Source organism: Hypomesus nipponensis, chromosome 8 (assembly GCF_054491055.1).
Source record: "Hypomesus nipponensis isolate SF chromosome 8, ASM5449105v1, whole genome shotgun sequence".
Taxonomy (NCBI): domain Eukaryota; kingdom Metazoa; phylum Chordata; class Actinopteri; order Osmeriformes; family Osmeridae; genus Hypomesus; species Hypomesus nipponensis.
Genome location: NC_140368.1, coordinates 11,385,684 through 11,398,332, shown reverse-complemented (window position 1 = coordinate 11,398,332; position 12,649 = coordinate 11,385,684). Strand labels below are relative to the sequence as shown.

Below are 12,649 nucleotides of genomic sequence, written 5' to 3'. Positions count from 1 at the left end.
AGCCGGGTGCAGAGTCAGCACTGAGTCACGCTGGAGTGGTCCACGCCGGCCGCGCTGGCTCTGTCCTCGTGGTCGGGATGAGCAGGAGGGAAGAGGCCGCTCAGAGCTGCCCTGAACGTTAAACTCATTCCCAGGGTGGAGATTACCAGCGCTCCCTCAGTTAAGTCTGTCAGGGGAGGTGTGTCTGCGTCTCTAAGCTCCTTATCCAACAAGGGCCAAGTCTGCCTGCTGAGACCATGAGGTGGACCGATGCCGAGCCTCCCTTCTCTCTGCCGCCTCGGTCGCAGCCGGATTCGCACAGCGGCATTGTGGGTAGCGGAGTACGACAGGGGCACAGTTTTGTGTCGCTGTGTCGGAAGCCTCCGTAGTTAGGCTCTCTGTTCTGGGTTACTTGAAGCTGGGCCCACAGACATTTGAGACATTGTTTCCCAGCGAAATCACCCCTCCCCTCTCGTGCCAACGTCCCCCCCCCCCAGCTTCCCCTGGGTTCCTCCAGGGTGTGCCAGGCAGTCGTCAGGATTCCTGCCAGCTCTGGTCCACCCGGGCCCAAAGGTGACAGACACAGCGCTGCTCCCTCAGCAGCCCTTTCAGACAGCGTGTCCCTGGGCTCGGCATGTTCTGGAAGTCTGTTTGAGGAGCACTCAATCATGGTGACAGCTCTACATGCTGCGACTGACAGCACGTGACTGTGTGTTATGGGTATACAATGAGCTCTTAATACTAGTTTCATTGAAGAGAAAGTGGGTCCAGAGGTCAAAAGGTCAGGCACTGGCCTCCGACAGGACACAATAAACACACACAGACAGACATCATGACAACGATCACTAATTCCCTTAAAGCATGGGGATTGAGAGTGAAGCAGAACGCCGTGTCCTATCTATGCTCGGTCAGGGAGATGTTGAGGGTGCTGATGCAAGACTACTGGCGTTGTCTTGGTTACCGAAACACCAGACAAACTCGATCTAAAGAGTTCATGGCAAAACCACAACAGTTGTCTGCTCTTTCTGCATTAACACACAGACAGACCAACAGAGAGAGAGAGAGACAGAGAGAGACAGAGAGAGAGAGAGAGAGAGAGACAGAGAGAGGGAGGAAGGAAGGGACATCGAGAGGAAGGGAGAAGGACCGACCAGGCGGAAGAGCTTGAAGAAGTCCACGTTGGCGTAGAGTCTGTCCTCGATAGTCTGCAGTTTCTGGGGGGTGAGGACACACATGGCGTTGTGGACCAGGTAGACACCCCTGCGGCCGGGGAAGATGAGGAAGCGCTCCAGCAGGGTCTGGCTGCAGGCAATGTCCTTCAGGTGGAGGTCGGGCACACCGAATGCAAACTGGAAGGAGGGGAGAGGGTCAGAGGTCAGGGGTCAGAGCAGGCTCTGAGGAGGGTGGTTGCAGTTCGCATCAAGTGTCCGGAGAATCCTGGTCTACTGAAACAGCAGAATTTTGGACTCCTGGGTAGAATATTGGTGAATTTGTTCCCACCTGTGGCATGCACAAACAGACACCACCTACGCCAACACACACACACACACACTAATGCACCCTCACACACAAACCACACACACTAACACCCACAGACGCACAAACCCACACAACACACACTCACACAAGCACACACACTTTTGGACAGTAAACAATGGAGCGTCAGTGTGTGACATTCCGCAGCCTCTCAGACGGAGCGCTCCAAACCCTGGAGAGGTCATACCCAGCGCTGTTCGCCCTGCCAACAGCCAGCAGCCTCGCTAAGTGTGCGCTTTTGTGAGCGAGTGTGCGTTTCAAGTGTAGAAGCCCAATTAAAAGGGCCTTTGTCTGTGCCGTGCATGCTGCATACAGCAGGTAGCCAGCTGAAAGTAAAGCGCCGCGCCTGGTGAGTGTGTACGTTTACATGCCGCAGAGTTATTCTGTGTGTGTGTCATCACCATTCACGGCTTTAACACGGTCGAGGATTCCAACTGATTAGTCTCTGGAAGATCTCCAGACAGCAGGTCCCAGAGGCGGGCGGTGTTGGCTGAATGAGCCGGCCCAGAGCGCCACCCTTCCTGGGTCGTCTTTGGCTATTTCCATCTGAAAGCCGGGGCCTGAAGATCATTGGGATACTGATGTCATTGCGATGTGCTGGGCTTTTGTGGGGATGGGTGGTAGGTCGGCGTCGGAGACGGGCTTTCTCGCCGCCCCCTGGCGAGCGAAGACGCCACCTGGGGATCAGAGCACGGCGAGGCGGGCGTGAAGCCGCGAGGGCTTTGTGAGGGCAGAATGCTCACACACAATAAGATAGCCCGACCCCAAAATGAACTGGGACTGGACCAGGCGTGTGTGTGAGAGAGAGCGTGCGTGTGCATGTGTACGTGTGAAAGAAACCGCGCGTGTGTATGTGTGTGTGTATGTGTGAATGAGAGAAAGTGAGCGTGTATGTGTGTGAGAGTGTGCATGATGCGGGTGTGTGTGACAGTGTGTGTCTGTCTGTGTGTGTGTCTGTGTGTGTGTGTGAGAGAGAGTTCTTTGTGAACTGTATGCAATTGCCAAAGGGCCATTCCTGCCAGTGTGAGAGGGGCTCCAACACAGCAGACTAGATTACTAATCCTGACACACTGGAGAACTCTCTCAACAAACCTCATGTGGATCCCACACACCCCGCAAGTCTGTCCAAATCAAATCACACAACAACTTCAAATGATTTCACTATTTCTAACTCTATCGCTATCAACATAAACGGATAGCTCCCATCAAGCAATCTGACTGGTTCCATAGACTAGGACTATTGTCCAAATGAGGAGTGAGTTCAGCTCTATTATTTTCGGTGAGCGTTTTAGCCGGCCACGGAATTTGCGTCGGACCAAACATCTCCCCTGAGTTGTGATAGGATGACAATATACCATGGCCTGTCATGAGCTGTTGCTTAAATATATAAATACACACACACATATCCTGTATGTTCATATGGCAGCCTCTTACCTCCTCTGGTCTGATCTGAGCGTTGACCAGCTGGAAGACCACAGACTCAGAGAGCCGCACGTCTCTCAGAAGATACGACGTCAAAGTCTCATCATCCTTCAGTATGTCCTCTACCTTCACCCCTCGACCTGGAGGGGGACGGTAGACACACACACACACACACACACAGAAACACAAACACGTATACCCCCAGTGAGTGAAGAATCACCAAAAACCACAATGATTAAAAGTGTGTGTGTGTGTGTGTGTGTGTGTGACCAATGTTCTGGACCCCTGAGGGCCGCGGCATTCACACATTCCACTGGGACGGGGCAGACTACTCCTATGGAGAGATTGTGACCGAGGTTTTGAACAGCACTGTGAAGGGTCTTATGGTCTTCTGTGGGAATGTAAGACTTGGGTAGATCTATACCATTTTTTCCCCAAGGATATTCAAACAATACAACAGTATCAGGTTTTTGGGGGAGTTTGTTTGACATATCTGGTTTTGATTATGAACATAAATATGAATCTGGACTTTTGACAAAGATGTATTGTTGAACATATAAAGGTCATTCGGCCATTTTAAAGGGATTCCACTGGAATCAATCACTCAATCAGTGGAATACATTCAGTCGCATACCAATACACACATCAATCATTCCAAAGGATTTTCCAAATCTTATAGACTTTGAGGTTGCCTATTTTTGGGAGTTGTCAGCATCAGGAATGCTTTCAGGAAGCACACAGGAACAGCGGGATGCCATCAGTTCCCAGGGAAGAATGATAGTATGACACTCAGGAGCACTTGGCTATATTTCTGGAGCACGGGTGTTTAGACAGAAACAGACACACGAGTTCCCACCAAACAAACGGAGCCCTGGTGAAAGTAAGCAGCTTACAGTCTCACTACGGCTGGCCTCTCTTAAGCCCGAGTGTTGTAATCCCTTCACCTCACTCACCTGAAAGCACCCAAGGAAGACAATTCCTGGGAACCAGAGAGGTGTCGGTCGGGACGACATGTAAACAAAGCTCACCCACCACAGAGTGCGGAGGTCCTACACAATCCTGAAGCCTTCTTCATGACGTTCAGAAGCACTGTTGACGACCATCCACCCCACCCTTCCCCTACCCCCATCCACCCCAAGCCTGTGAGGGGGTGTATGTGGGGTCTGTGAGGGACTGACCTGCGACCTGCTCTGGGTTGGTCCTCAGCGTGTCCATGAAGGTGCTCATGGTGGTCAGCTCTCTCCAGAGCCGGCCCAGCTGAAGGAACTCTGGATCGGACAGCAGAAGCTCCTGGGCGTCGGAGTAGAACCGGGCCAAGCTGAGGAGAGGTCAAACCCACACACGGGACAACACACACACATGGAAGCACAAATACACACACGAACACACATCAATGGGATGACAAACATACACACGTCCACACAGGAGAAGAGACACACACAATAAACACACATACGCGCATGAACAAACACACCCACACAAAGTATTTTTCAAGATGTGTCTGTGTGATTTATGTACGAAATCAATCAAAAAGAAAACTGTCATAGCAAAAATAATGGGGGGCACAGAATTCCACTAGGGGGGGGGGGGGCATTTTCCATCAATTCCCCCCCCCCCCCGTGTCCTCGGCATGCTCACATGGAGTTGTTGTAGTTGGAGACCAGGCCGGGCGACTCTCCGCGGGTGGAGTACTGGAAACAGGGGTTGTTGGCGTTGCACACGATGCCCTGGATCCAGGGCAGGACTCCAGCGGAGGGCATGGCCTTGTTGGGAAAGTGACCTGTTCCAACACAGCACGGGCATGAGGAGACACCCACACTTGGGCAGCAAAGATGGTTCAACATGATGCCAACTGTTGGAGTATTTGGCGAATTAGCGAGCTCCTCAATGTTGCCGATGTGGAAACAGTGGGCCACTGTTGAGTTCTTACATTCGTGTTGGCGGTAAAGAGGGTTAGCTCTTCGGAGCCACACCAGGCCAATGAACAGAAACACAGGCCACATGATCTCCATGAAGAACCGGACCTGAGAGAGTGACCACAAACCCCTCTCAGTTAGCTTTCCACGGGATGGGCCTCATGTTGAACGTTTGAATAGAGGGAACCACCCCCCCCCCCCCACACACACACACACACACACACACAGGCCCTGCCTGTGAGTATTTCCAAACCTGATCAATCTCATCGCAGGCGTGAGGTGAACCTTTGTTTACCTTTTGCCTCTTGCGTTGGGTCCAGTTCTTCCACAGTAACAGCCGGATCTGACTGGCTGTCCTCATGGCTCCTCCCCTGACCCCCCAGGGCGTCCAACAGGACTCAGGCCTGAACACAATCCCCCCCAAAACCACGTCAGAGTACCACACAACCGAGCAGCCTCAACCATGCAACCTTTTCACAACAACCATATTGCGATCATAAGCACAGCCCAGGAAAATTCAACCAACGATTTTTGCTCAATTGGATTGGGAAGGTCTGGAACTTTTCCTTTTCCTGTCTTTAAATTGAGATGTTGTTTTCCTTCCTTCTTCCATGCAGTGGGAGAGACGTCGCCCGCAAACATTCCCACTGTGCCTTGATGCTGACTGAACCAGCGGCAGCAGCAACAGAGAGGAGGGGTTTAGCGAGAGTGGGGGCTGATGAGGGCCTTTCTAGGTCATGCCAATCAATTTCAACAATGGAAGTCCCAACTCCCAAGTGAGGCTGAAAACATAATCGAATGATGGGGTCGACACACCGACAAAGACGAGCGCAAACATAAACCACTAACCACAGTAGAAGTTGTTTCATATTTCCGTGCATCATACTTGAAAAAGTATTTATAGACAACAATTGATTGTTTACATTGTTAGGTCAGCCAACAAAAATATTGAGTTGTAACAGGCACCATGTCTTGTTATAATGAAACTATTATTTATGGAGAATTTCAGACATATTTATTGTTTCTTCTGTAAAAAAAGACACAAAATAAATGCACCCTTGTAAAAGCAAACGACATTAGCTCTACAAGCACTCAACACATTCAAATCTTGAGCTAAAAACTGTACATTGCGAAACAACTCGTTTTGCATCCAACACACTCACCAATACCGAAGGCTATAAGATTTATCTGTAACACTTGAACAATGCAAGTCTTGACTGTCTTATTCTGCTAACATCATATCCTCCCAGTTTACTAGCGTGATTGCTTTCCCCCCGTCTATAAAAACACTGCAACAACACTGCAACACTGGCATTATGCAACACAATGCAGGCACCATGCAGTCCCCCTCCAGTTGAGGTTACAGCAAAACACATTAGAGAGCCTCAAAAGAGTCAATCATATCACATACCTCAGAAGAACAATCTAATCGTTGAGTGACATCTGAAGTAAAACGCGCAGCCGTTTACAATCTCCTGTGTGCTCCATGTTAGCTTACGCAGTGAGTTCCCTAGACCTTGCGAATAGTTAAGCAGATTGATATAATCTGCTTTCTGCAGGCCCAGAGCTTGCTAACTCCACTCATCCATTCGCTGAAGAGACCAACATGACCTAACAAACAACAGACCACTAATACCAGACTCCATTTTCATAGGTTAATCTTGGGTCTCATTAGGTCTAGATATTCACTTTTAAATGACGAATAGGACAAACAACACTTTTATATCATTTAGGATGCCCTACTTGTGGACATAGTAGCATGTACAGTATGTAACAGCTAAATGGACCTAAAATAGCTTCTGCATTTATCATATCATCCCACTAATATAACTGTATAACATTAATGCCAGTCAAAAAATATATTTGGAAGATGTAAGCTTTATTTTAATAAGTTACAAAAAGGCGTATGTTCCCATGTACCTGTTTGTACACAAGTAATTTAATACACAGAAACATTCGTTCACCATTCATAAAATACAGACAGAAATACCATTTACAAGAATGATGCACCTACAATGACTTGGGTTGTCCATGGGAGAAAGGCAATTGTATCCCTGTTCACAGCTGAATAACGTAGGCTTCCTCTTAAACAGCTTTGGCCGAGTTTAGCTTTGTATACGCATGTGCTTTTTAAACCTTGGTGACATCCTTCTACAAGGCAATACATGGGCACTGGAAGCTTCTTAGAGTTTGTATACAAAAAACTAATGCAGAATTATTTTTTCTTTCAACAGGGTGTTACTCCGTAACATATTTCAATTTATTTACGTGCAGACGTCATGTACAATACTTATGTGTCAATCAAGTGAGTGATGAGGCCATTTTAACATGATGTGACATGTTAAAAACAACGTTTTTAGGTTGTGGAACACTTTCTACATGACTAACATAACACTGCGGTCTGAATAACAACAGAGAATTCAGAGACAAAAAAAGGTGTAAGATTAAATTAAGCTAAATAAGTGCATCAAACTGAATTGGGTACGGTAACAGGTTATTCCCATTTTTGGCATAAAACATATGAATGTAGAATGTAATGTAAGTTGTTCGATGGGTAAAATGATGTTTTTGTCAAATGTAATTGCACAGTTTAAAAGATAAAACAGACTATGTTCTGTCATCAATGTGTATTGAGCAGGATGGTAAAGAAACGAAGGGTGAGTGTGATTTCAACATATTTCAAATTTGACCAATAACACACATCTTTGTTTGGTAAAAAGACTTATTTTTTCCTTTCTTATTTATATTTGAACAACTTTTAGTCAGAATTCATGTGAAGTAAAACAACCTCATAAGTGCATCCTGTCTTCATTGTAAATCTGTTACTCACTGCGCCAAACAAAAGCCTAACAGATATCAAGAAATATATATTAATATATAACACTTCCATGGGTACATTTTTCACAGTTCATGAAATTCTTGGTGTTTTTTTGTCTTCATTATGGCACATATTTTATCCATCAGACGTCGGCCAAACGTTTGTTGAACCTTGAACCTTGAACCGTGAAGTGAGGGAGGGAGGGAGGGGTACCTCACAGGGTGAGGGCGGTTATACAAAGTGAGCCTCCCTGTGTTCAAACTCCTGCAGCCGCCTGGGTCGTAGTCTCTGGTACAGAGGCTTAGCGTCGCTGTGACTCAATTCCTCGGGGCTGGAGCGAGGGGACTGGTGGGCGGGCGAGGCAGCCCCGGCCTCCTCGCCCGGCTCATCCACAGACACCTCGATCTCAACCCCCAGCTCTTCCTCCTCCTCCTCCTCCTCTTCCTCCTCCTCCTCCTCAGCGCTGTTAGCTGTCGCCGCCGCACTCATCTTCAACCCCGCGTCGGCCAAAGCCTTGGCCTTGCTGCCAGACGGCGGCTTGTAGAAGGTTCCGGGGGGGGGCTGGAGAGTTCTGGGGGGCCTCAGCGAGGTGGACACTGGGATGTACTCGCACACATTCTCCTCTCGCCTCAAAGTCCTGCCTCCCCTCACCGCGATGGTGTACGGTCTGTTGGGGTAGGCGGCGACGGCGACGGGATTGGAAACACAACTCCCAAGAGAACAGGCCGACGCGGACGACATCCCAGACACGGACAGACGGCCGGCGGCATCGTCCGCGCGGCCCTTCTCCTCGCTAGGCAAGCTCGCCACGATCCTGGCTGTCCGGGGGGTGACGTCGTAACGCTTGTACTGCTTGTCCCACGTCCTCCGCAGGGTCTGGGTGTCGATGAACGTGCTGCGGTAGTGGCTGCTCACTCGGGTCCGGGGCCGGTCGTCCTCCAAGGCCTCCTCGCCGGCCCCCGGCCCGGGGCCCTCGGGTTGGGCGCCGTCCGTCTCCACGCCGTTCGGGGTGTTCCTCTGGTCCAGGACGCGCCCCGCGGCCGGGAGGCGCTCCGCCGGCAGGCTCACGGGCCGGGACGACAGCTTGGAGCGAGGGGCGCGGAGCTGGACCCGGGGAGCGGGGCCGGGCCGGCTTCTCTCCTCCGGCTCCCCCGGAGCCTCGGGGACGCTCGAGGAGAGGAGGCCGTTGAGGTCCTCCGGATCGCCCGCTGGGAAGAGAGACAGGCGGACAGTGTTTATTTCTGATTTCTGTCACAGCACATGCTGATGCAATAGCACAATGCATTGCAGAATTGCCTGTCAATACAAAGGCTTCTGAGTGTTAACTGTGGGTCTAAACCTTTTTTTTTTTTTTTTTGCACTGTAGAGTGAAAATGAGATTGTATTGTTATGCTGAAGTTGAGATATTGTTACTGTTGCACTCTTGGCTGAGATGTTAGTTTGGATCATGCCTGGAAAAATATTGACTATTCCTTGAGTCTAACCACTGAAATAATGTTAGAACTATGACCATCTGATCCATGATATTCTGCTGTACTTTCTATATCACAATTATATATATATATATATATATGTATATATACTTAAGCTATTGTTGTACTATACTGTAGTATTGTTGTAGTGTACTGACCAGGCTGAAAGTCCATCTCCTCAGCCATGGGCTGCACCTCCCTGGCCTCTTCCAGCAAACGGCAGGATGGGATTATGGAGGAATGCCTTTTATACACTTTGGAGCTCTGCTGTAATACAGACACAGTGACAGGAAACAGAACCCAGAAAAGGAAACAGGAAGGAGAGAAGAGAGAATGGTTTTACAGTAGAAACAGTGGTGATATGGATGGTGAAGTTATTTAAAGAACACGTTGTGTTGAATCTTTCCTCTTTATTGGGCATAGATTTCCTACCAATACACAGTTAGTTATGAACTAAATGTTCTCAGCTTTACTTCCGTTTCTTATTTTGTGAAAAGTTGGGAGCACATTCTGGTCAACTTTCTCAATGAAAAGATTTGAGTGGGCTTTCTTTTTTGCATTTTCTAAAAGTACAAAACACAGGATTCCCCTCCCCCCCCCCCCTTACCTCTTTGATGTCTCCCAGAGACTTGGAGTGCCTGTTCAACTGCATCTCCTTCTCCTGGGCGGTGAGGCGGTGGGGGAGGCCGGGGGGCGGGCCGGGGGGCGGGCCGGAGGGGGCGCCCTCGGCGGTGGGCGAGGCGGAGGGCAGGGGGCTGAAGGGTGAGTCGAACACCACGTGCTGGTGCCGTATGAGCAGCTCCACGATCAGGGCCTGGTAGGGGTAGTCCACCAGGGAGGAGAGGGACACCTCGGCGTCCGTCTGCCGCGGCTTGATCAGCGTGGGCCCGAAGATGATGCCCAGGTTACTGGCCGTCATCTTGTTCTCCTCCGCCTGCTCCGTCACCCTGGGGGAGAGGGGGGACGCAAAAACGAGACGGACGCCAGAGGGTTAGACAAGCGTCTGGTCTTCGACGCTCCGAGAACCTCTGGTCTAGTTTGGGTTTGGGTTCATTCAAATCGATCTTCTCCCTGCCGAAAGCAGGGTTTTCTGTTTGACACGGTCAGGGTGTGTGTGTGGGCGGGCGCGCGTGTGTGTTCCCTGCTCGTCCTACCGGTGCAGGTGCTGAATGAGGAACTGCAGGGTCTTGTACTGGGCCGGTGGCAGCTGCCTCAGGAGGTCGCGGATCTTGAACAGGACCCGGCTGAGCTCCAAGCTGACCTGCTGGGCCTCGGAGGCGGGGCCGGCCCGCAGGGTCTCCACCTCCTCCACGATGGCGCTCTGGCTCTCCTTGGCCAATCCGATGAGGTCATTGTAGTAGCGGAACAGGATGAGGGGCTCCGGGAGCTGGGCAGGGGGAGAGAAATAAACAAGGAAGTTCATTCTAAACGCAGGAGGCTGAAACATGAGGACAAACACACGGAGGGGATGAGATTAGAGACGGGGAGATAAGCATCCCGGCGTTTTTTTGTTGACAGTCAAAGGAGGAGGCGCGAAAAGGGAGTTTGGCCGGGCGGCATGTGGGGGGGGGAGGGGTGGGGGGCGAGCAACAGCCGAACTCCGTCGACTTGATTCGGAGGTGATGCACGCGGCGGTGACGGCCTCACCTGGCGCAGGTAGAGCTTGAGCACGTTGCTGATGTCGTGCGGGTAGAGGTCAGACAGCTCCACCAGGTCTTTGCCGTTCTCGAACGCCTGGCAGAGCTTCTCCACCCGAGACTTGGCTCCGTTGACGCGGTAGATCCCCTGGAGGAGACAAACCAGAGAGGACACGGCCCCGGAGATTCAAACAGAGCACTCCGGTACGGTTTGAGGAACACGTTCCAAATCCAGACACCCGGCGAGTTTCCCACCAGTTTGAAAAAACTCGCTCGGGGGGGGGTGGGGAGATTCAAGAGCAGGAGCCTGGCTGTCAGTGGGGGCCGGATGTTTTAACGAGGTTACCTTGATGTTCAGAGCTCGGTGCTCGATCTCCGACGTGCACTTCCTGATGATGAAGGGGATGCCGTCGGGGTTGCTCCGGGCCGCCTGGGTGAAGTCCACGCCAAACAGGTGCAGGCGACCCTGAAGCTTCTTGTGACCACACTGGATAGCCAGCAGCTCCAGACACTTCTTATGACAGGCCAAGTAACACTGGGGACACAGCCACAGAAACGAATGCGACAAGTCAGGCGATGCGCGGTCGAGTCACATGAACAAAAAAACAAAAAGAAAACACAGTCAATGGCCGGGTTTCCCAGATTCTTTAAGAAGCTCTTAACGCTAAGATCTTCTTAGGAGCGTTCTAAGAGTGCTGTAGAACGCTCTTAGAACGTTCCTAAGAAGCTCTTAGCGAATCTGGGAAACCCGGCCAATGTAATTTAGTCGGTCAACTTCATTCAGGGAGCGTCCCGTTCAGCCATGTTGGACTGTGTGACGCAAACTGTCTGTCGACACACTCAGTAACCCTGTAGGACCGACCCGTTCTTTGTCCTTCTGAATGTATCCAAACATTATCTTAGGGTTTTTATAAATATTGAATGGAACTCGATCTAAAATAAGCAGAGTGGAGAGAGAACTTCCAGGAAAGGGTGAGTGGGGCCGGCTCAAGGCCTCTGGTTTCCACTGCACTGAGGAGGATCCAGCCAGACACATGACTGATGTCTGAGTTTGTATGTGTTCATGGATCTCTGGAGTGCTTTTCCCCCTCGATTACACCGCCCGTCTTACGCATTTGAACATGGTTGCCAACCCCTCTATGTGGAGGGCCGATGGATTTTTCTTATCAGTTTGAGTCCGGTTTGATCCCATGCACAAGCGACAGAGTGACTGAGCCTCCTGAGTGGCCGAAACATGGGTTACCAGGAGCCAGACGACCAGAGCAGAAGAAGAGAACCGACCTCCTCACACTCGGCCCCCTGGAACACCACCAGGCTGTCACACTCCCGGCACTTGGACGGAGCTCTCAGCTTCCTCAGCCGGTGTGTCTGGGCGGCCTTGGACATCAGAGTGTTCCTGAAGGGGCCTGGGGAACTGGCTGTCTCCATGCCCATCTCACTCAGACCTGGAAGGGGGAGAGAGAGTGGATCGGGGTCAGTTTCCTCTCACACTGCCAGTCGGTTTCATCCCAGCCACTTTATCTTTTTTTTTTGTTTTTTTTCTTATACGTGTGACAGCTCCTCTGTTGTCGCTTCCCTTCTCCGACATCCCAGAACCCCTCACGACACCAACGCATGACCTCAGCGACCCCCGCCGTCGGACACAGGAACGAGAGACAAGCCGTCTCCCCCGGGGGGCCCCCCGGGGCGAGTTCCCATCCCCCCCCCCCCCCCCTCAGACTCACCGTTATCTGACGGCGACGGGGGCTCTCTCTCGTCCAGGTCGTCCGCCGACGACATGGTGCCTGTGGAGGGGGTTCTGGGTAATCTCCTCTTGAAGTCACCTGTGCAGGTAAAGAGGACACGCCGGTGAGTTCTCATGGCCGGGGC

At 51.0% G+C, this 12,649-nt stretch overlaps 2 protein-coding genes across 3 annotated transcripts in view; both read right to left on the bottom strand.

Moving 5' to 3' along the window:
- The window catches only part of LOC146275174 (retinal-specific phospholipid-transporting ATPase ABCA4-like), a 30,377-nt gene extending 25,163 nt beyond the window's left edge, over positions 1-5,214 (bottom strand). Inside the window, exons 1-6 of the mRNA XM_084703539.1 lie at positions 5,149-5,214; positions 4,868-4,961; positions 4,576-4,717; positions 4,116-4,255; positions 2,950-3,077; positions 1,131-1,328 (exon numbers count right to left, since the gene is read on the bottom strand). Coding sequence (XP_084559665.1) covers positions 1,131-1,328; positions 2,950-3,077; positions 4,116-4,255; positions 4,576-4,717; positions 4,868-4,961; positions 5,149-5,214 — 768 coding nt within the window. The remainder of the gene's footprint in view (positions 1-1,130; positions 1,329-2,949; positions 3,078-4,115; positions 4,256-4,575; positions 4,718-4,867; positions 4,962-5,148) is intronic.
- Positions 5,215-6,715: 1,501 nt separating this feature from the next.
- Positions 6,716-12,649, bottom strand: part of arhgap29a (Rho GTPase activating protein 29a) — a 36,021-nt gene continuing 30,087 nt past the window's right edge. For both annotated transcript variants that reach the window (XM_084702833.1, XM_084702834.1), the window contains 8 exons: positions 12,505-12,603; positions 12,062-12,225; positions 11,127-11,315; positions 10,791-10,928; positions 10,298-10,530; positions 9,751-10,090; positions 9,302-9,410; positions 6,716-8,879 (listed from right to left, as the gene is read on the bottom strand). In XM_084702833.1, coding sequence (XP_084558959.1) covers positions 7,903-8,879; positions 9,302-9,410; positions 9,751-10,090; positions 10,298-10,530; positions 10,791-10,928; positions 11,127-11,315; positions 12,062-12,225; positions 12,505-12,603 — 2,249 coding nt within the window. In that variant the 3' untranslated portion in view covers positions 6,716-7,902. The remainder of the gene's footprint in view (positions 8,880-9,301; positions 9,411-9,750; positions 10,091-10,297; positions 10,531-10,790; positions 10,929-11,126; positions 11,316-12,061; positions 12,226-12,504; positions 12,604-12,649) is intronic.